At 44.2% G+C, this 22,504-nt stretch overlaps 4 protein-coding genes across 9 annotated transcripts in view; 2 read left to right on the top strand and 2 right to left on the bottom strand.

The window, feature by feature from the left end:
• Nucleotides 1-38: 38 nt before the first annotated feature.
• Nucleotides 39-2,042, bottom strand: LOC117580626. The gene is made up of 4 exons (XM_034267209.1): nucleotides 1,826-2,042; nucleotides 1,151-1,740; nucleotides 392-1,088; nucleotides 39-330 (listed from the first exon to the last, which is right to left on the bottom strand). Exons 1-4 carry the CDS (start codon nucleotides 1,930-1,932, stop codon nucleotides 249-251), a joined length of 1,476 nt encoding a protein of 491 aa, XP_034123100.1. The 5' UTR covers nucleotides 1,933-2,042; the 3' UTR covers nucleotides 39-248.
• A 927-nt stretch (nucleotides 2,043-2,969) lies between these two features.
• On the top strand, nucleotides 2,970-12,252 carry LOC117580623 (probable serine/threonine-protein kinase nek3). Of its 4 annotated transcripts, none has more exons than XM_034267204.1 (9): nucleotides 2,970-3,069; nucleotides 4,890-5,204; nucleotides 5,342-6,007; nucleotides 6,211-7,199; nucleotides 7,270-7,345; nucleotides 7,405-7,685; nucleotides 7,803-7,968; nucleotides 8,040-9,335; nucleotides 11,488-12,252. In XM_034267204.1, exons 2-8 carry the CDS (start codon nucleotides 4,896-4,898, stop codon nucleotides 9,306-9,308), a joined length of 3,756 nt encoding a protein of 1,251 aa, XP_034123095.1. In that variant the 5' UTR covers nucleotides 2,970-3,069; nucleotides 4,890-4,895; the 3' UTR covers nucleotides 9,309-9,335; nucleotides 11,488-12,252. The 4 variants fall into 4 exon arrangements, with proteins under 4 accessions (XP_034123095.1, XP_034123094.1, XP_034123093.1 ...); XM_034267203.1 differs by lacking the exon at nucleotides 11,488-12,252 and adding an exon at nucleotides 9,395-11,267 and having other exon boundaries at nucleotides 8,040-9,350; XM_034267202.1 differs by lacking the exon at nucleotides 11,488-12,252 and having other exon boundaries at nucleotides 8,040-11,267.
• A 505-nt stretch (nucleotides 12,253-12,757) lies between these two features.
• LOC117581082 (protein rhomboid) lies at nucleotides 12,758-17,766 on the bottom strand. The gene is made up of 4 exons (XM_034267966.1): nucleotides 17,173-17,766; nucleotides 13,999-14,360; nucleotides 13,596-13,938; nucleotides 12,758-13,536 (listed from the first exon to the last, which is right to left on the bottom strand). Exons 1-4 carry the CDS (start codon nucleotides 17,410-17,412, stop codon nucleotides 13,228-13,230), a joined length of 1,254 nt encoding a protein of 417 aa, XP_034123857.1. The 5' UTR covers nucleotides 17,413-17,766; the 3' UTR covers nucleotides 12,758-13,227.
• A 372-nt stretch (nucleotides 17,767-18,138) lies between these two features.
• Nucleotides 18,139-22,504, top strand: part of LOC117581394 (ubiquitin-conjugating enzyme E2 H) — a 6,373-nt gene continuing 2,007 nt past the window's right edge. The window contains exon 1 of one of the 3 annotated variants that reach the window (XM_034268536.1): nucleotides 18,139-18,387. The gene's annotated coding sequence lies outside the window, so the exon portion shown is untranslated. Of the gene's footprint in view, nucleotides 18,388-20,764; nucleotides 20,896-21,656; nucleotides 21,669-22,504 lie in introns of those variants that run through there. The other 2 variants (XM_034268538.1, XM_034268539.1) reach the window with 2 other exon arrangements.

Genomic DNA, 22,504 nt, shown 5'->3' with positions numbered 1-22,504 from the left:
GTACAGTGCCTCAAACGGATCTTCGACTGTGCATTTTCTTTCGCCTAGCAACTTGTCTAGTTAAGTATTTTATTTATTTTGTCTTGTGTTGGTGTTGTGTTGGGTGAAGTGATGAGGAAACTCAGTTGAAAGTTGTGCAGATTTGCATTGAGAATCTAAAAGATGGAATTAGTGTATTTAGTTTACTATTTTGTTTTTCTTAACTAATTTTCTAATGGCGTCTGTCCGTGGATCAGCTCAGCAGTCGATCAGCGATCACGAAAGAGCACAGAGTGCAGAGCGTCAATGTCTACCTCGACGCCAGATGAGTTGGTGGTGACAGTGCGTGAGCTGAAGGATTACAACAATTATTAGTGATAAAAAAAAATATTTTTGGGGGTGCAACTCTCACCTGGCCGAGTGTGACGAGCGATTGGACGAGTGAGGATTGATCAGCACACAATGCATGGGCTGGCCATCGAACTCCCGATGATGGTACAAATCGACGGCTATTTCGGCGTGTTCCAGCGTCTTGAAAATGACTTCGGCGGTGCCGGGACGCACCACATGCGCATCGTACATGGGCCCAATGTCGCTGAAGAGCTCCCGTATGTCCGAGGTGGTCACGTTCGAGTGTAGATTGCTCACCAGCAGGCGGTAGCCCTTCTTGTTGTTGGCCATGCCCAGCGGCGGCGAACGACGTGTGGACATGGAGAGAATCATCGATGGTGCGGCATTGGAGCCGCTGTTGGCCAGTGACTTGTTCTCGTTGGCATAGATGCCATGGGAGACGCGACGATCGGGCTCACCGCCAAACAGGCGTGCCCGCAACGAGTCGGACAGATTCGAAGTGCCCGCCAACTGACGCCGACTGCGATCAAAGTGCTGCGGCTCAGCCTCAATGTGCGGTGCCGGGCCCAGCATGGGCCGCTCAATCCGATTGCGCGCCGTCTCGTATATGGCAAACGGATCGCTGGCAATGTTATTCAGCATCGGAGCCGTCGACATTTCCACATCCTCATCGCGATTCATATTGAAGTTGGCATAGCCAAAGCGAGACGGTGGCACATTGCTCCTGCCACTCAGATGCACAGCAGTGTGGACTTCCTCTGCAAAAGATAACGAGTGAGCCTCAGTCAGCGAGTGAGCGACGGGACGCGACGCAACTTACCATCCTCGAGATGCTGCATATTGTCGTGATCCACATAGCCACGCGGTGCAAACGGCTTGGCTGAGGGATTCAGTCTGGAGTTGAAGGAGCGTGTAACACCCGAAGCGCCTCCCTTTTGACTATAATAATCGTTGACCGAACGATTCGACATGGTAACCAAACGCTGGCCAAACTTTCCCATGTGCTCCTGCCTGTCACGCTCACGCTCATCCTCGTCCTCGTCCTCCTCCGCGTGGGTGTATTTCAGGGACATGGGTAGGCGCATATCATTAGGCGGGTATTTCTTTCGCTCCATCATCAGGCGCGACAGGCCCTGATTCAAAATGGCAGCTTGTGGATCCTCCATGGGACGCAGCAGCTTCTTTCGTTCAATGAGCAGCTGGCGGGCATCGATGCCGGATTTGCGCATATTCTGGTTGAGCTTATCTCGGGCATCGGTGATTTTTGCACGTGTCTTTTGTATAATCTTGTTGCGGGCGTCATAGGTGCGAGAGGCGGACGGTTGGTCCGACGGTCCCCCCATTCCTGTGCCCGCCTTGAACGCTTGCTTATTCACCAGTTTTCGCATCTTGTTGTTGTTATTTGGATTGCTGTACAGAGAGGGAGAGAGGTAGAGTAGCGGGATATAGAAAATCAACAGAACGCCATTTTTGTGCATTTTTTTTCGTCGCTTACAATTTTTTGTCGATTGAACGGCCGCCACGGGCGGGCCGCAATTGTCGCCGTTCGATGATCTCGTCGAGGCTTAGTGCACAGCAGTCCATTGTTTTATTGGCAGCCATATTTCTTTATATTTTTAATATGTATTAAAAGGGTGAATCTTACTAGATAGTTAATACTACGAAAAATGGTGCACTGTAAAAAAAATACAGCAAGCGGGGCGTGCTGGTGTTGGAAAATGAGCAATTAAAAGTGTGACCATAGCACCAGTTCGACCGCGAAACTATCTATAAAATATACCTTCAAAATATATCGCATGATATACCGATGAAAAATAGTTCCTTATGTTCCCTTTCGGGAATATAAGAGAATTTCTTTTTCTCTTTTGTTGCGTTGTTTGCTGTTGTTTCTCTGTTAATAGTTTACATACATTTACATACTAAAGACAAAAACCAAAATAGAAAAAAAATTAAAAATCCAGCCAAAAATGCGAAATTATATTTGCAAAAGTCCAGTTACTCGAAGAGATCATTTGAAACAGGGCTCTCCAGTCGGACTTAGTTGCTTCCAAACAGTATATTTGTATCCCTCCCTTTTCCAATAAACATGAGTACACTACGTTACATTTTCGCTTCAAATTTACAGGGGGTGAAACAAGCGGGAATCAGTCAATTTCGGTCGGGAAGGTCGGGAAGCTGTTCGGGTTAAGATTTATCTTTAATCTTAAATTGACTCTCAATCCTTCAAATATTCTATTAAATATATTCTGCTAAATAGGTTTTGGTATGTAGAAAATGTGTAGTAGTAATGTCATCAGGTCATAAGGTATACAATAAAAAAAGGATTATTTATTCTTTAAGCTGATTAAATTATTGTTCCAGTGTTAATTCTTTTCAGGATATTTACAAAACTAGACAATCTTGTGGATAACTGATTGATAAATCTGATAAAATTATTATTACTACCTAGTAATATTAAATAGAACATCAAAATCGAAGAATCTTATTTAAGACTACGGTGTATATATGGTATATTTTAAAGATGCAATGGTATATTTTGGTATACCAAAAATAAAAATACCGAGGCGCTCCTGGTATATTTTATCGATAGTTTCGCGGTCGCCTGGTCAGGAAGTATATTTGGTCGATAACTGCGCAGTCACATTCATTTCATCATCTTGGTGCGTGCTGTGCGTTTGTCCGTCGTTAAAAAGTGGTTCGTTTAAGCTCAAAGTTCGCTAACTTTGTGTAAAGCATCATGTAAGTTTAAAATGTTACAGAGCATTAGTTTTAAGCTCAAATTTTTGATGAAAAATGAGTTTTGAGCTCCGTTTAGCCTGCAGCTGGGCAGAGTGGCCTGGCGTCACTCGCATGCATATTCGCAGTCTCACACACACATACTAACGCAAATGAATGCGCAAATTGTGAGTTGCCTCTGTCTAAAATAGGCTCTAACTGCAAAAGTCCGCAAGATAATTGTTAAATTGCCAGGTTTACCCTCTTTTTCTGCTCATCGGGAATACGTACATAGTTGTTTTTTGGTAAATTTATTCCCGCCATGCCTGTCCCAAAAAAAAGCGGCGTTTTCTGCCGTTGTGTGTGTGTGTGTGTGTGTACGCATAAAGTTTTTCAGGGCCAAAAACGAGTCGCGCGACCAAAACAAAACAAACGCCAGTGATATGGGCTAGCACTTAAACTTGTTCTTTTAAATAAATCTGTTGCTTGCCTGGTTTGTGTTTGCATTCAAATGCAAAAAGCCTGTGGTTTCCTCTGCAGGTTCTAAATTTGTACAACTAAAAGAGGCGCACTGCTAGACTATGGGCATATTGTTTATTAATGTGTAATTCGAGTTAAGAGTGCGATTTCGCTGATTTTTGAGTTTATTCTTTCTGAGAAGAGCTTATATTAGCCCTAGTCCCAATTTGAAAGCGCGAAACGCAGAATCGTGTGTGAGTGCGTGTATGTGCATGTCGTGCGCAGGTTTGTGTGCACAATTTCAAGAAAAGTGGCGTGGTGTGTATAGGCACGCACGAAAACGCACAAATTGAACTTCGTCGGCATTTAATTTTGTCGGACGGGGGGTAAAGCCCAGCTGCGCTTGAGAAACGCGTCAAGAAGAGCGCCTCAATTGCGCCTGTGTGTGTTCACATATGCATGTCGTTTGCAAGTGTGGGCAGAATTTCCACTGTAGTGGAGTGGTATGTGTGTAGGCACGCAAGAAATCGCAGAAATTGAACTTCTTCGGAATTCAATCTTGTGCGGTGGGGTGGTGGAGGGTGGTAAAGCACAGCTGCACTTGAGAAACGCGTGAACCGGCAGTTTTCAGGAAGAGCGCCTCAATTGCGCCTGTATGTGTTCACATATGCATGTCGTTTGCAAGTGTGTGGGCACAATTTCAATTGTAGTGGAGTGGTGTGTGCGTGTAGGCACGCACGAAAACGCACAAATTGAGCTTCGTCGGCATTTTATTTTGTTGGGGAGGGGGGAACAGCACAGCTGTAAGAAAAATGGCCGCTGGGATGAGCGTTGTTGGACATTCGAGAACAAGTTGGTGCGTGTGTGTGTGTGTGTGTGTGCTCTTAGAAAAATAATTAATTTTAGACATTGGAAGATAAGCTGTATTCGAATTCAGAATGGATAAGGTCCTCGGGGCATTTCCCCCCGACCGTGGTGGGACGCTAGTATGAGCAGCTTGTACCATGGTGAAATTAGTAATAAGGTGACGGATTCATCACAGTGCCTTCTCATTCGAGGAACACCAGCTTATGGTGAAATTACTAATAAACGTTTGCTATCTCTCTCTGAGAGCTGGGAGAGCGTGGCGAATAAGCTGGTGCTCCTGCACTCAGCTGACGACGTTACCTATTAGTAATTCTATTTAAATTGCTCTCTCTCTCTCTCTCTCTCTCTGCACGCCCTTTCACTTGAACTTATTAACAGAATTGTTACGTTTCCCTCTAAAAAGCCGACAGTCCCCTTTTATAGTTGCTTCATGGGCGTGCGGAGGCCTGATATAAACACAAACCTACAAGTGTGATCCTTCATTGACCAACACTAAAAATTTTGTTTAATATTTCTAGAACGCAATGAGCGAGGAGCGAGCAGGACCGTCAAATGGGCGCAAGTCCCGTCGCGACAAATTCTGTGACCTGCTAGTCGGGGCGAATAGAATGACCCCTGAAATGTCGACAGATGATTCGAATAGTTCACAGTACAATGGAGACTCCCCGATGAACGGTAATGGACGGAGCAGTGGAAAAAATAAGAGGAAACGCAGAACCCCAAAGAAACGCCACGATTCGGCCGATTCCGGTTTGAAGGGTTATACCGGAAGAAATCCCGACCTCTCGGATAAAATGCACGATATCTCAGATGACTCCGGCGAGGATCCCCGGGTAAGCTGCAAATTGAACAAAGATCCGTTTTCAAATCCGCAGAAGAGAGGGTGTATTTTTTGTTTGTTTTTTTTTCTTCGTTAGTTTTTTTCTATATTTTTTCTCACTGTACCTCTATCTCCTATTCGCAACAACAGTCGCCAGCTGAAATCAGGGCGCTTTGCGCGAGTGGTCTGAGGGTATTCCCCCGTGAACAACAACAACAACAGACAGAACCAGCGGCAGATGCAGCAGTAGAAGAGGCCGCTGCTGCTGGTCCTGCTGCTCTGGCTGATCCGGCTAGCCCGGAGCCAGACACTCCGACTTCCTCACAGATGTCCTCATCATCACCATCAACAACATCCTCCCGCACGGAGAAGACGAAGACAGCTATCCTTCCGACAGCAAAAGATCCGTCCCATCCTTCCATCCAACTAACAACAACAACAACAATAGTAAGAACTACTACTATAACCACCACCACCACTTCGAATACTGGAACCTCAACCACCACCACCTGCATCCCAGCAACGTCCGTATTTAGTAACTTATTGACTCCAGTACCAGTAGCGTCTGGATCACCAGCCCCACCAGTGACACCAGTAACCCATCAGACACCGAAAACTTCTCCCAGCCCAATTTATTCACCGACGGCACCAGCCAACAACAACAATAACAGCAACAGCAGCCACTCCTCAGAGAACAACTCAAACAACTCGTCTGCGGCTTCAAGCGCAAGCGATTCAGAACCAGAACCAGAACCGCAAGCAGCAACAACAACAAATGAAAGTCAGCAGCAAACAGCAACAGACTTAGACCAGAAGGTGGTGACAAACAATTAACCATAACTACAAATAAACAAAAGCAAAGCAAAGCAAAGAACAAAAAAAAGAACTAACCATAAAATATATAAAAATATAAATATAACTAACCAATGCTTAGACATGCTCTCGTAGACACGCAGATACTTGAGACCACACACTAACCTTTGACCTTCTCTTCCACCCCTCTTGTCCCCCCCCTCTAGGCTGAGGAATTGGTTTTTCCCGGTATGTCTTGGGATCCTTTCTCTGTTTCCAGCCAACAGATCCGAACACGCTCGAAGTCGACAGACGTAGATAAGCCTAACGATGGCATCTACAACAAGGAAAAGGAGAAGAAGTCGCCGGCTACGTCTACGGCTGCGGCTGCAGTCCCGACAAATTATCCATCGAATAATTACAAAAAGTCAAATCGTAATAAAAGATACAGGAGTCCTAGACCCATCGCACCAAAACTCTTAATTTGTGGCGATGATCCGTTGCCGCCCGAACGTCCACGACGCAAGAGTACGTTCAGGCCAAATGCATCCGACGAGATCTATCGGCAACCGTTTTTGTATGGCTGGACGCGTCAGGTGGTGAATCCCAGTCAAAAATCGAACACGTCAATACAGACAGTCTACACATCGCCCTTTGGCAAGAAGTGCCGGAAGATGAGCGAGATTCAAGCATTGCTGTCAGATGGTCTCACCACCGATAACTTTCTATTTGGAAGTCAATCCCTGGGTGCTGGACCAGAGTTTGAGACAACCCGCACGGCCTTGTCTAGGGAGGAGTTCAATAACGCTTTACGGGAGCGCCGCAAATCGCTGGCGGCCGAAAAGGCGACAGAGTCTCTCGCCGGCAAGGCGAATCGGAAACGTCGCAAAACAATGGGGGCGGAATCTCGACCAAATTCTGCTTCTGCGGGATTTGACAAACGTTGCAAATCCACTGCCGTCGCATCGGTGGTGACTGCCGCCGTGTCAGTTAAATCTGTAACTGTCAAATCACCGAAGCATCTGGCAGCCGATGCGGTGGTTGCACATGGGGCAGGCAATCGCAAATCTAATCCGAATGTGCCGAAAGGCGCCAGTCCTCCCACTGAGGGTTCGACTTCCACCACGGCCGTCACGGGCAATGCGCTTCTCCTTGCCGCCGACAGGAATGGCAGTGCCAGAACCAGTGGATATTTCAACACAAGCGTCAGCTCAAGGTAAGCATGCAACATTATTGCCCCTCACTGTCCATTCCGCAGCTAACTCGTGACTCCTTTCTCTCTGCAGTGCCGCCCCCTTGAGCCAGGAGAAGCGCGCTACCTGTGTATCCTGCGTAGAGCTGGTCAGTGGCCGCGTTTGCCAGGTAAGTTTTTCTGTTTTTGGTGTTCTCCCACAGCTCGATGATGTATAATTTGCTTGCAGAACTGTATGCAGTCGGTGCAGGGAACCGAGGACGTGGAACTAGACGATGAAGATGAGGATAGCGAGAAGAGCTATCCGGAGCTCCTTCTGAGCAATGGGGTCAAGGTGCCTAAAACGATTGAGCCGCCAGGCGAGATGCCACCAGCTGAGCTATTCAGCACCGATACGTGCCAAGTAGCTACTCAAACTGATGTGCACATGGGCCAGGACGTTGTGGTCATCGGTGGTCGGAAGGCGATGACCATGACTGGCACACAAGCGATCATAACAAATTTAAAAGTGTGAGTCCCCCTTGAGGTCTGATTAGATGAATATATTATTTAATTAGTGATTGCTGTACGCACCCCTTAATGCTCCGCATAACCATAATCGAATGAATGTTTTTGCCCCATCCGCAGCATTCTGCCATTGGACTTGTCAGCATATAACGACTTATCCAATAAACGTATTGCTTCGCATAAGCAATCGTCGGAGACGGCCCCAGAAACAACTTGGGCAAACGCGTTTGGCGCAGGCTTCGATTGTCGTATATTACTGAGCGTTATGAAGACACTCAACCAGCAGGTAAATAGCGAAAGAAAAGAAAGGCAAAAACAGAGGAGAATCGAATTGAAACGAAACTCTTCTCTTTACAGGATCGTGCTAGTGTCTCGCAGGTGTCCAAGTTGTGGAACTTGTGCTCCAGTGACCCTCAGCTGTGGATATCAGTCTCGCTGCGCGATACAACGGTCAACAATTGGCCAGCCTTGGTGATCCAAATGGCACGCAAGGGCACACGCGAATTAGACATGATGGGTGCCATTATACCCAGTACAGCGAACTTCGGAGCCGGTCATATGCATACATTGAAGGAAATGCGCGTGGTGCGCACTCATTGCACAAAGGCGGAATTTTTGCAACAGATTATGAGTAAAATGACAAAGCTGGAGAAGCTGATCAGCACTTGCTACAGCTCACGGCTCAGCTTGACCGCCATCGACAAGATGGAGAACCTGACCGAGCTGCGCATTCGCATGACCGATGCCAATGGATCGATCTCTAGCCTGACCCAGGTGGGCAAGCTGACGCGTCTGCGTGTCCTGAGCCTGCGCGGCGTGAAGAACTTGTACAAACTGCTATTTCTAAAGAAGTTGCCCAATCTGGAGACTTTGATATTGGGCAACTGCCAGAACGAGGTAGTGGCTCGCCGTCTGGGCAACGTGGTGCTTCCAAATCTCAAAAAATTACAGGCGCTCCGCATCGAAACGGACATTGACCAAAAGAAGAATCCAAATTGGTCCTTCCCAATCAAGGAAATCATGCATGGACTCGCCCAGGCTGGTGACTTGCGTCGCCTGGAGCTGGTCAACGTCGATGTGGACAGCAACTTTAGCGAGTTGCTGGCCAAGTGCCAGAGTATTTCGGAACTGCTATTGATACCCAGATGCCATAGCGAAACGAACGGTATGATACGTGCCGTAATGGAATTAAGTCGCAATAAATCGCAGCTAAAGCAGTTTAAACTTGTCATAAACAAGGCGCTCCTAACCCTAACAGCATCGTTCTTAGGTAGACCCAACGTGCCATTGGTCCCAGTGACTCGTCCAGTACTCGGCATGAAGCCCGGTGAAAAGTTATATCTCTGCTCGCGCAATTGCCACGAGAAGAACCACAAAACGTGTGTGGTCGGGATGCACTTTGAGCGCTTTCAAACGTTCATGTGCGAGCTAATGGGGAAGTGCTCAACGTCGGTTGTGACAATGGCCGTGGACCATACTGTGACCACAGTACAACTCGATCGTTTACCACCCGATGAAAAAGTCCCCTTCCACACTGAAACCCACATCAACCCACCAAACCAACAAAATGTACTTCTACCAGAGAAAGCCAAGACTGAGTCTTCGAGAGTCATCACAAAAGTTTAAAAAATTCACGGACTAGAAAAGAAGAAAATTAAGTATTAGGTCGCGGTTATACTTCATGTTTTGTTTTACATATTCCACAAGTCGCAGCTGAAAAATACCCCAAAAACTATAAACCCACAATTCAACTTAACAACTTCAACAACTAATGACCGCACAACAAGATAGACACACCAATCCACACACACACGACAACCAACACAAGACAAAACAAAACAGAAGAGTACTCGTAATCGCTTAGTTTGTAGTTATAAAACATTTGATGTTTCAGTGTTATCCATAGAATTAATGTGGAGAAATGTAAAAACTAAACCAATTAAGAGTTTTGCTCCAACGCAAAACAACTGAATAGATTGTAATACATATTTTTTTGTGTGTTTCAACCAAAATGGTTGATGGCGAAGTTTGTACTTGTATAACCAAACTGAAAGATAATCAAAAGAATAATTTACCATTCCAAAGGAATGAACAAAGAGAACAAAGAAGTTAGAAGATAAAAGCCAACTGGGCCGAAGAAATCAATGGACTATTCCATGTTTATAGTCATTGCGTTTGCTTTTGTAAAGAGACAGATATTAATGTAAGCCTGTAAATATATAGACATAAGACGAAGACAAGCCAAACACACAGCCCCCCAGTCCTTCCACTCGCACTCTGGCAGAGGAGTTTGCTTTTTAGCACTGTTGGACTGTCGATTTTCCAACGTTCAAAACGCTGAACTAATGACCGCACAACAAGACACACACCAATCCACACACACACGACAACCAACACAAGACAAAACAAAACAGAAGAGTACTCGTAATCGCTTAGTTTGTAGTAACTATCTATATATATATATATATATAAAACATTTGATGTTTCAGTGTTATCCATAGAATTAATGTGGAGAAATGTAAAAACTAAACCAATTAAGAGTTTTGCTCCAACGCAAAACAACTGAATAGATTGTAATACATATTTTTTTGTGTGTTTCAACCAAAATGGTTGATGGCGAAGTTTGTACTTGTATAACCAAACTGAAAGATAATCAAAAGAATAATTTACCATTCCAAAGGAATGAACAAAGAGAACAAAGAAGTTAGAAGATAAAAGCCAACTGGGCCGAAGAAATCAATGGACTATTCCATGTTTATAGTCATTGCGTTTGCTTTTGTAAAGAGACAGATATTAATGTAAGCCTGTAAATATATAGACATAAGACGAAGACAAGCCAAACACACAGCCCCCCAGTCCTTCCACTCGCACTCTGGCAGAGGAGTTTGCTTTTTAGCACTGTTGGACTGTCGATTTTCCAACGTTCAAAACGCTGAACTAATGACCGCACAACAAGACACACACCAATCCACACACACACGACAACCAACACAAGACAAAACAAAACAGAAGAGTACTCGTAATCGCTTAGTTTGTAGTAACTATCTATATATATATATATATATAAAACATTTGATGTTTCAGTGTTATCCATAGAATTAATGTGGAGAAATGTAAAAACTAAACCAATTAAGAGTTTTGCTCCAACGCAAAACAACTGAATAGATTATAATATATATTTTTTTGTGTGTTTCAACCAAAATGGTTGATGGCGAAGTTTGTACTTGTATAACCAAACTGAAAGATAATCAAAAGAATAATTTACCATTCCAAAGGAATGAACAAAGAGAACAAAGAAGTTAGAAGATAAAAGCCAACTGGGCCGAAGAAATCAATGGACTATTCCATGTTTATAGTCATTGCGTTTGCTTTTGTAAAGAGACAGATATTAATGTAAGCCTGTAAATATATAGACATAAGACGAAGACAAGCCAAACACACAGCCCCCCAGTCCTTCCACTCGCACTCTGGCAGAGGAGTTTGATTTTTAGCACTGTTGGACTGTCGATTGTCCACCGTCGACCTGGGGCTGGCCTTTTGGTAACTAACTATTAAAATTTATGTGACCTTTCACCAAACTGCAAATATGTTTGACTTTATTACTGGGTGGGAGCTCTGGGGAGAGTCTGGAGTTTCTACAAGAATCGCGTGGTCAAAGTTCTGGAGTTCTGCTGCTGCTACCTCTGGCTGCTTTGATTGAATCTGCAAGAGAAGGATGTTGAATCGGTTTGATATACTTAAAGCCTACCTATTAATGCCAGTGGCTGACGTCTTAATCCAAGCCATANGACTAGAAAAGAAGAAAATTAAGTATTAGGTCGCGGTTATACTTCATGTTTTGTTTTACATATTCCACAAGTCGCAGCTGAAAAATACCCCAAAAACTATAAACCCACAATTCAACTTAACAACTTCAACAACTAATGACCGCACAACAAGATAGACACACCAATCCACACACACACGACAACCAACACAAGACAAAACAAAACAGAAGAGTACTCGTAATCGCTTAGTTTGTAGTAACTATCTATATATATATATATATATAAAACATTTGATGTTTCAGTGTTATCCATAGAATTAATGTGGAGAAATGTAAAAACTAAACCAATTAAGAGTTTTGCTCCAACGCAAAACAACTGAATAGATTATAATATATATTTTTTTGTGTGTTTCAACCAAAATGGTTGATGGCGAAGTTTGTACTTGTATAACCAAACTGAAAGATAATCAAAAGAATAATTTACCATTCCAAAGGAATGAACAAAGAGAACAAAGAAGTTAGAAGATAAAAGCCAACTGGGCCGAAGAAATCAATGGACTATTCCATGTTTATAGTCATTGCGTTTGCTTTTGTAAAGAGACAGATATTAATGTAAGCCTGTAAATATATAGACATAAGACGAAGACAAGCCAAACACACAGCCCCCCAGTCCTTCCACTCGCACTCTGGCAGAGGAGTTTGATTTTTAGCACTGTTGGACTGTCGATTGTCCACCGTCGACCTGGGGCTGGCCTTTTGGTAACTAACTATTAAAATTTATGTGACCTTTCACCAAACTGCAAATATGTTTGACTTTATTACTGGGTGGGAGCTCTGGGGAGAGTCTGGAGTTTCTACAAGAATCGCGTGGTCAAAGTTCTGGAGTTCTGCTGCAGCTACCTCTGGCTGCTTTGAATGAATCTGCAAGAGAAGGATGATGAAACGGTTTGATCTACTTAAAGCCTACTTATTCGTGGCAGTAGCTGCAGTCTTAATCCAAGCCAAAGGAGCAGCCTTGTACGTAACACAGAAGGAAACGTTTCCTTAAAGTATATATATTCTTGATCAGCATCAATAGCCGAGTCGATTGAGCCATGTCTGTCTGTCCGTCCGTCTTGTTGAGCGCCTGGATCTCAGAGACCATAAAAGCTAGAGCCACCAAATTTTGCATCCAGACTTCTGTATGCTCACACTGTTACAAGTGTATTTCAAAAATGAGCCACGCCCCCTTCCGAACCCGCAAAAGGGCGAAAACCTCCCAAACCTACAGTTTTGAAGATCAAAGAAAACTAAAAACGCTCTTTTTTGCTTGTTTATTGTTCAATAAAATAGTTAAAAAGTAGCAAAAAGGCAATTGTACAATTAAAATGCAGCTGAGTTTTTTTTCTCTGTTGGGGATGTACGGGAAATGGGGCATTCAAATCGTAGCTTCGTTGCATCGTCATGACGATCGAGAATATATATAAATATATATATAAAACGTATATATCTGTACATACAGACTCCATCTAAATGGACGGTTGGTCTCTGAGTGAATCGGTGCGACTCTCTCGGCAAAAGGGCATCAAAATTAGTCGTAAGAAAATAAATTATGCAGCACACACGCACACACAGACAAGGCCCAGTGGAGCGGTAGGACAGGGCTTAAAGCATTGTGCGTGCTGTACAGCGGTCATCTGCCACATTAAGTGCACTTGGAGGGGGTGTGTGTGTGTGTGTGTGTGTGTGTGTAGATGCTAGATCTAGGGCTAAGGGTACGACGACTTAAGGCTATGCATCTCAGTTGTAGTCCTGCTTGGGGAAGTAGTCGGGCACAAAGATGTGTATGATGATGCCGGTGGTCATGAGCGCAAAGTAAAAGATGACAGCCACCCACCAGAGGATGCGCTCCCAGCGTCTCACCTCCAGATTGCGCAGCACACCGATGCCCACCAGCAGGCCGGCCACGGCACCCGACAAATGCGCCACATAGCCAATCTGATCATGCTGATCGGTGAGATGGCGGTACACGGATGTGCCCAAATCGGTAAAGCAAAAGACGAGAAATGCCAGCAGCTGCACTATCGCGTACTCCATCTCGGAGTAGTTCTGCAAAAAGGGAATTTTAGTATCGATTCTCAGCATGTCCAACCATCAGATTCACTCACCATTATGATTGTGGCAATGTGGGCTGTTATCAGAGCGTAAACCCCGCCAGAGGCGCCGGCCAGAAAGATGCGCGGACTCGTCAGGGATGTGCCCATGGAGCCGGCCAGCACGCCGGCCAAATAAACAAGCGCCACGCGCCACCAATGATGCACCAGCTCCAGGGCAATGCCCAGAAATATCTGAATAATCAGATTCATCATCAGATGCATAATGCCCACATGGACGAACATGTAGCTGACGAAGCGCCATGCCTCGTATCGCTTGTACGGATTGTAGATGAAGAGCGTCGCCGCCGGCCCGCTAGTGCTCTCGCCCAGTCGATCGTTGTGGTTCGGATCGTCCCTGTTTCAAAGAGTTAGACGTTAGCCCACAGTTTTCAGATGGCTTGCAGCTTATACTCACTGAAAGTGTATAATGTCCACCAGAAACATAATGATCTCAATGATCGAAAAGATCACCATGGTGAGGGGCGGCGGGCAGATGGACATTTGCTTCTCGTAAGCACCATCCGGCTCATCACCCTCCAGTGGCTTGGGCGGCGGCACCACCATTCGGCAGTATCTGGCCAGGAGATTGCGCACCATCCACTTGTGATGCAGCGACATCGTGTAGAACTCCTCAAAGTCCAAATGCCCATCGTTGTCCGAGTCGCTGCGGCGCAATATCTGCTCGGCTATATAGGCGGGGATGTCCCGGCAATAACCATCCGAAATGAGCTCCTTCAGCTCGTGTGTGCTAATCAGTCCATCGCGGTCGGAATCGTGCTGGAGCAAACAGAAAGTCAAAGTAATAAATCAAAAATCAATCAAAGCTAAAGCATAACCAATAGTAACGAGAAGGGACGTGTGAGACGCTTCTAACGCATCACAACTTTTATACCCTGTAGTACCCAGTACTACATCTACTACTACCTTAGCGGTTACTTGTCAAATTTTACATTTTTTCTTCATCTGTCACGCCAACACGATCCTTTAGCTCGCCACCCTCCCCTAGAGCCGGGCAGAGTGTGTATGGGAGAATGTGCAAAAAACAAATATAAGCTGGGGGACGGGTTGGGTATAGCCACTGGAAATTAATTTCTTCATTGTGGCTATAATAATGATTCAATCGGATCCCAATTTGGTGATCTGATCGATATGGTCATTCCCTACGGAATGGCGTTTTTAGTTTTCTTTGATCTTCAAAATTTTGCAGGGCGGAAGGGGGCGGGGCTAATTTTTGAAATACACTGGTTTCAGTGTGAGCATACAGCAGTCCGGAGCCAAAATTTGGTGGCTCTAGCCACCAGTTTCTGAGAACTAGCCGACAAACAAGACGGACGGATGGACAGACGGACGGACAGACAGACTAGGCTCTATCGACTCGTCTATTGATGCTGATCAAGAATATATATGTATACTTTATGGGGTACTTCCTTCTGTGCGTTACATACAACCGTTATTCGCACATTCGAGTACCGGGTATAAAAAGCTGACACTGCAGCTTGCATCATTGCTGTGGCAACTTCACGCTGACACAACACCACCAAGTGCGGTAGTCTACGTCGACTGCAACAAAGTGTGGCCATATATGGAGCGATCAGGCCTGGCCAGGACCAGGTCACATTGGAATGCTGCAGCCGAAACAAGGTTAATCAAAATCCCATTGCAAGTCAGCAAACTGTTGCCAGCTCCCATGAATCCATGATTGTGGATAGAAGACCTCGATATGGACGAGTTCAGGGAACTTCAAGAATCAGAATCAAAGGCGATAACAAGTGCAGCAACAGCTGAATGGGGTGGGGGGTTTAGTCATACCCAAACGCTCACAGTCCGTCATGGCCAAAACAATGGAGGAATTGTTTTATGCTAGTATATGTACATATTAATATATTTATGTGCTAGTGTGTGTGTGTGTCTAGTTATATCATGAATAGATTGCTTTATTGAACGGAAGCTTAGGGAACGTCACTCCTCGTCGTTTTCTGCGGCTGCTGCTGTTCCTTTTACTGTTACTCTGCCACTGGAATGTTAGCTGGCGGAGAGGGTCGATTAGATTGCGAGAGAGAGGAGAGATTGCTGTGGGGTAGTGGGATCACACAGCCTGAAACAATTTGTGGCATAAAATTTGAAGAGTTCACCAACTGCCAATTCCCAGAAAAAATAACAAATATATGTATTTTGTTTTTGAATTTGCCAAGCAAAAATTCCGTTATATTCATTAGCAGTTCACCAGACACGTTCACGCGTGACTGTCAATTTACCGTTTAATTTGAAAAGAAAACAGAGCCACGCCCCTCTGCTCTTCTTTAGCATTAGGAAGCATTTGAAGGCAATAGGAATCAATGAGAGAATCTCAAGTACATAAATATTGAATCAGTAATATCAAATTTTTAATTGTTCGTCATTTGTAAAGAATTAACTCGCTCGTTTGTGGGAAATGTAACGTCATTTGAACCCTGTTGGAACACAAATGCGGGACTATGCATTCGGTAACTGTTGCTCTATCGAGAGGCGTAAGCGTAACGGTTAAAGGCGTCACATCTGCAAGTCCGTTTTGTTGAAGTGATAATAAAACAAAAACAGCAAACAACAGCAACAACAACATGCAAACAGGTGCGAGGAGTTGAAATAGGAGGGGGGGTGGGTCAAGGTGACTAACGCCACACAAAATGCCAAGCCCGAACGTCAGAACAGAACAGCGAACAGCAACGACAATTCACCAAGCCCGAAAGACAGAACTCAACACAAAGCAAACAATAATTTATAACCGGTTCTTTCGCTGCCCCCTCCAGCCATACACACTGGCAGAACACACTTTTGTGTTTTGCCTCACCTCCCTTTAACCAAGCTGTCCGCGATAAGACAACACCCTCTCTCTCTCTCTGTCTAGCTCCCATATCAATGTTAAGAAAATAAAATGCAGCAAAAGCTGGCAGAAATTTCGGATACTCTTTCACCGTGATCGATCTCATGGCAGACTCTTGCACTCTTTGCACGTATGCATTAAACTTCAATTCAATTAAAACGAAAACATAACAAATAGCAACACAAAAATGTTCCCATGGCAACTGCATCACCAATAACTTATATACTCCTTTAAGTGAAGGGTATTGCAAATAGGGGAAAATCAAAAGCAACAGCTATGTATGTATGTATGTGCATTTGTATGTTTGTGGTAAATACGCAAGGTGCGAAGATGAGTGGCAGCCAGGAAAGGAGTAGCGGGACCACGAATGTAGACACTCTGAGGGTTAGAGACTGGGAAAAGAAGAAAAAGAGTGTTGTCCACATGCAATGCCTTGGAATGGATGATGATTCATTCATTAACTTCCCAACTTTCACCAATGGCAACCAACGCCGGCAACAACAAAACCAGAAAAATATTCATTCACACGCACACGCACACAAGTGCACATATGCACGTATTGGAAGACGATGGAGAATTTTTGGGTAAAGAGAAATACGAAGAAGAATCGTATCTGCCGGTTCAAGTGCATAAAAATTCCCCCTGGTTAAGCAATTTTACGAAATTCCCCAGAAACAGCCGACAGCGCACAATTAGCTGTGTTTTCTTTTCTTGTGATCTGATCCGTACCTTGTCAAAAACTTCCCTCATCTTGCGCCGATCCTCCGGCTCCTGCGATATTGCCTGATTGAGGGGTATCTCCTCCATGTCGATGGTGTCCTGGCGCAGAGTTTGTGGACGCGAGGGCGGCGATCTTCGCTCGGGCGGGATATTTGGATAGAGGCCGTTTTCAACATCCCGCTGCCGCTGCTGCTGCAGCTGCTGGGCGGGCGTCTGGCTCTGCTGGCGGGACACCGTCTTCACAGGCATGGTGGTGGTGGATCTCTCTTAATGGATTGTTGTGGTCGATCGTTGCTTCTTTGCGAGGATCAGCAGCAGGACCACTAAGAGTAGAGTTCCAACTTGGGCGTACTAATGCGAGACTGAAATTCAATTCAATTTCCTCTACGGACTCATGCTCGCAGTTTGATTTGCGATAAGATTAACATTCGGCCATAAAAAGTATAGCGTTGGCACCAAGAACGCTTTCACACACACATACACCAACAAAAAAACAGCTAATGGACAGGTAACGATGCCGCTTAGCCCGAACCAAAAAAAACTACAACAAAAAATGGTCAAACCCGCGAAAACCACAACCTTTCCGAGCGAGAAATATTAACAAATTAGAGATGGTACGTGACGGATGCATATATCGTTCAAGTAACTAGTCGCCTGCAAAAATATCAATATCGATGTATTTGTGCGATAATCTGTAATTTTTCGTACCTACATGATACAGATACATCTGAAATTTGTATCTGAAGAATTTGTAAATATTTAATCGAAATCGAATCTAGTTCAATGCAAATGTATTTTCTCTGTTAATTTGAAACTATTTCTGTGAGCAAAAACGATATGCATATTTTGGAACAACTTTCTCTGAGTGTTAAATCGATCGTAGCCAATACTGGAAGTATTGCTGCACTTTTCGATAGGCTGCAATGGTACTTTGGCTGAAAATCGATGATTCGCTCCCACATACCCACATTTGCATGGGCAGCGATAGCGACGCAATACAATTTTAAATGTTGGGCAATCAAAAATAACAAAGACCCCAGCAATCAACCGTGTGGACAAAGGGGGAAGCCAAGGCGTCGAAATATGCAGAGATCGCGGCCAGTGCATTTAACAATGTGGAGAAGTACCCAGCCATCAACACCAACGCCAACGCCAGCACCTCAATAGAAACACCACAACAGCAGCAGAAAACAAAAACACATAACCGAGAAATCATAATAAAAGGTATTACAAGATGTGCACAGCGTTATGTGTGTATGTATACTTGCTTAATCAAATACATGTAAAATCTTTAAATTTGTCAAACAAATAATTCTTGTACCCTCCATTGTGTCTACTATTGTGTGTGTAAATTTGACATTTATACTGGGTGACATTAACCCACCCCTGCCGCCCGCACCACTCAGCTGTGAATGTTTTTGTTTGTGTTTTTTTTTTCACTTGTTCAATCGAAAAAAGGGCATTTTTTTTGCCTTTATATATCTGAGTTTTTCCGTTCTCTGTTGTTTGTATGGACGTGTGTACAATTTGATTGGTAATAAGGTGGGGAGGACCCCCCTAGGGTTAATAGAGTTTCGCATGTTTACCGTTAGTCCTAGATCCAAACTGTTTTGTGCACACATGCATGCCTGCGCCCTGATGATCACACTCAAGTGAGCAAATGTGTACGACTATGAATCCATTTATGTTCCACAAAAGAATTTCATAATTTCATGTCTGATAACACTTAAAGGCTACTCGACTGTAATTTACTTTGTGTTGTTGCTGTTGTCCCTCCCCTATTTTGGCCACAGCTCTGCCTCCCCAACCATTACCATATACTACGCACTTTGGTTTTGGCCCCGTTTATTGCGTTGTGATTTCTTTTCGTTTTCGTTTTGACTTTGCTTTTGCGTTTTAAATCTTATCAGCAGGCAATAACGCAACACATGCAAAAGCAAGTATACATTGTATGTACATATATGATCATGTGTCGTGTTTCTTTCAACTGCCGTTTGGCCTTAGCCCATATATGCATGCGAATTTCCCCTCCAAAAACAAAAGCCCCTTCCCCAACAGCAGTTCCACATACATCCATGTACACTCCACCGCAGTCACCATAAACATAATCAGAACTCCATCACCCCCAACAACTATGCAAAAGACTTGAATATATGTGTGTACATAAATGTATGTCTTTATGTATGTACATATGTACGCAGTCAACGACCGCATACTTTTGTGTCCTGCCTCAGTGGGTAGCCGTCCGGATTACGCTGACTGTGGTTGTTGTGGGTGGTTGTGTATGTGGGGGACATCGACGTCACCCCCCTCTAAAAAATGTTCATCCATTGGGAAACGATTTTTGCAGGAGTCCTTGTTGTCCCTGCATGTGACCTCGTTAGCTTTTGTCCTCAAATCAATTACCCCTGTTGATGAGACGTACATAAATGTACATATGTACATACATATTTACATATGTTCATAAGTATCTTCATACAATGTACCTCAATGCGTACAGTACATTGTGCACATTTGGATGCCTTTGCGGGCAGGGCTGTGTTTTTGCAACAATTTGAATATGATACTGTCATTAGTTGGACAATAGAAAAGGGCATGAAGTCTTCGACTTTTGTGTGTTGCTCCTACATATGGATGTACATATGTATATCTATCATTATTTCCCCCATTTCTTTTCTCTAGCTTGTTTCATTTGCATTTGCTTTTGGTTTTTGCCTTTGCTGCATTTTGGTTCTCTCATGCATTCACATGTTTACCTGTGTGTGTGTTGTGTGTTTGGTTTACAGCTGCTGCTGCTGCTGCTAGCTGTCGCTGTCCTTGATTATAGCTTTTCTTAGCTTTGGCAGAATCGTGGACTGCCGACGAGTGGTTGTTGTTTTTGGGGCTGCCTTTTGCTTAGCTGCTTCTGCTTGTGCGCTCTTGTTCGTCTATTTTGTTGTTGCTGCTGCTGCTATCGCTTTGGCTTTTGGCGCTCGCTTTGTTATTATGATTTTGCTTTTGTACATATGGTGAGGTTTGAAGGGTAAGGCAAGCGCGTGGGGGAGCAAGCAGCAGGCACTTTGCACTGCGCTGTGCTCTGCCCTCAGCTCTGCCCTCAGCTCTGCTCTGGCTGCCGTCTCTGGCACTCTCTCGTGCTCTCTTTCGTGGCTGTGCGCGTTACCAGGGTACAAAAAATAAAAAGTATGTCCTACCTTTTGATTGAGCCATATAATTTACAATGTTCTGCTACAACCAGTGATCTTTAAATCTTAGGTGCCTTGGATATTTTCCTCACATGATCAAATTTAAATTTGTTCCTCCCATCTGATTACCAAAGGTTTTGATTACAGCAAAAAAGCGCTGTTGATCATATTTAAACTTATCCAGTTTCCAATTGAATATTATCATGTCGAAAAGAGTTCATCAAAGTTCGTTCGATTTTTAGTTAAATTTTTTGGTGCCTTCTGGCATCCGTAGAGAAAATCGGAAACAGGTTTGGATGATAGTGACGCACCTTCTATTGAACATACCATGCGAATTGCTCTCTCTTTCAACGTGTCGCTGCTTTTCTTCACTTCTTATGCTGCTCGCTCGTTGCTCTGCTCTCACTGCTCTGCCAGTGTCTCTGCTCCACTCTGCTCTGCTCGCTGGGGGCTTCAGCTCAGATGCCATTTAATTTTCAGTTACTAGTTGAAGTAGACAACAAGACAAGAAAGAGCACCAAAAAGAAGAAGTTTATACATATGTACACATGTAAGTGCATGCCAAACTGAAAGGGAGGCACAACACAACCAGGAGCCAGCAATAATCATGTAAATGTGGGGCTCCAAAATAAACTGTTAAATCCATATACATGTGTCTATACATCTATACATATACATTTCCTGCTGCGCGTGTGTGCAAAAAACAGTTCTAAACTTTCAAACGGTTGTGCGCGATAAATTATTGAAGAGTTTTTTTTTTGCTGTTATTTTTCTAATCTGAAATATTTAAAAAATATAAGCAGAGGCAATTAGAGAGTCAGCGATTGCTGACTATTCAGCTGACTCTCATTTCGGGATGACTCTCGTTGTTGTTGTTGTTGTTGCTGCTGCTGACGATCTTCTATGTGACAAGAGAACCGTGGACGCATCTCGCACACATAGAAATCATACATACGTTTGTATATATGTAGATACATATGTACATATACGCCAAGAGCCAAAAGACAAAAGTCTGACTAAAGCAAAGCAAACAACAAAAACGGCAGAAGCAGCCCCACTGTGGAGCCTAAACAACCTACAGTATTACTTCGCTGCCCAAAACCAATTTACCACACAAGCAAATCGAAAGAGAATTTCACAGTTTTTTGTATTTAACCGAACGAAGCCAGACCGTGGAGCATGCAGTGGAATAGACGATAGACATAGGAAATAGAGTGGCAGAAAGTCATGGAGAGCTAGCGAGTGAGAGAGCAACTGAGCGTGAGAGAAACAGCAAGTGAGAGCGGAGAGGGTCAAGTAAAAGCAGAATTAGCTCATCAAATAGTCTGATAGAGAGAGGTGAGACAGCACACAGTAAAAGTGCATGAGCACAGTGGGGTTCGTTAGCTTTCGAAACACGGAAATAGTATTGTATCATGTGGCACATTTTGACTGTTTTTCAAATGTTCCCAATGACAAGAGTAGAAGTAAATTGTATTTAGCCTTGAGTGTGCACTGGGAGCCCACTGTACATACATACATACATTGTTGATTTCAAGATGATTTTGGGGTTGACTCAAGCTGGTTTTCTCTCTCGAGCTCTCTCGCTCTCTCCATCTCTCTCGTTTGTCTCTGTCAAGCAACAACATTAAACAGCTGAGCTTGTTTGAAAACAACAGCCAACCGTCCGTTCCGTCGCGTCCGCCCATCTAGGAATGAGTGCGCCTTGAAAAGGGGGCCAGAGGCTGGGGGGCGACTGTAAATGAAATCGAATTGAAGTAGCGAACGGGCGACAATTGGAGCTTAACAGCAACTTTGGGGACACACTAAAGGCTGCGGCATCCACGAAGTATGCTACAGTGGTATTTGGTATTTTTGTTAAATTGCAACGGTATCCGAGAGAATTTCTATTGAAGGACAGCCAATTGCCAAGTGGCAACGATGTGGCAGGGCCACGAGGTGAAGAGAGGGATGCTGCCTGGGATTGTTGGGGCTGTTGGCAGGGGAGAGTAGAAGTGGAGATGGAAATGGACGTGGAAATGGAAAGGAGAGCAACGTCACAGATGGCTGACATAGTTTCCTTAGTTAGGCCACGTGCATTTCCATAGGGGGTGTATGTGTGTGTGTGAGTGTGTGCAAAAGAGAGTAAAAAAAAAGTTGGGCCTTGAATGACCTAGATA

Source organism: Drosophila guanche, unplaced genomic scaffold, assembly GCF_900245975.1.
Source record: "Drosophila guanche unplaced genomic scaffold, DGUA_6, whole genome shotgun sequence".
NCBI classification, from domain to species: domain Eukaryota; kingdom Metazoa; phylum Arthropoda; class Insecta; order Diptera; family Drosophilidae; genus Drosophila; species Drosophila guanche.
This window is presented reverse-complemented; position numbering and strand designations above follow the sequence as displayed.

Coding starts and splice junctions, on each gene's coding strand:
- LOC117581082 (XM_034267966.1), bottom strand. CDS start 17,412: ATGCCTGTGAAGACGGTGTCCCGCCAGCAGAGCCAGACGCCCGCCCAG. Junction 14,361..17,172: donor TGAGGGAAGTTTTTGACAAG/GTACGGATCAGA, acceptor TGTTTGCTCCAG/CACGATTCCGACCGCGATGG. Junction 13,537..13,595: donor ACATTGCCACAATCATAATG/GTGAGTGAATCT, acceptor CCCTTTTTGCAG/AACTACTCCGAGATGGAGTA.
- LOC117580623 (XM_034267204.1), top strand. CDS start 4,896: ATGAGCGAGGAGCGAGCAGGACCGTCAAATGGGCGCAAGTCCCGTCGC. Junction 6,008..6,210: donor CAACAGACTTAGACCAGAAG/GTGGTGACAAAC, acceptor CCCCCCCTCTAG/GCTGAGGAATTGGTTTTTCC. Junction 7,346..7,404: donor TCAGTGGCCGCGTTTGCCAG/GTAAGTTTTTCT, acceptor ATTTGCTTGCAG/AACTGTATGCAGTCGGTGCA.
- LOC117580626 (XM_034267209.1), bottom strand. CDS start 1,932: ATGGCTGCCAATAAAACAATGGACTGCTGTGCACTAAGCCTCGACGAG. Junction 1,089..1,150: donor TATGCAGCATCTCGAGGATG/GTAAGTTGCGTC, acceptor TATCTTTTGCAG/AGGAAGTCCACACTGCTGTG. Junction 331..391: donor CGCTCGTCACACTCGGCCAG/GTGAGAGTTGCA, acceptor GTAATCCTTCAG/CTCACGCACTGTCACCACCA.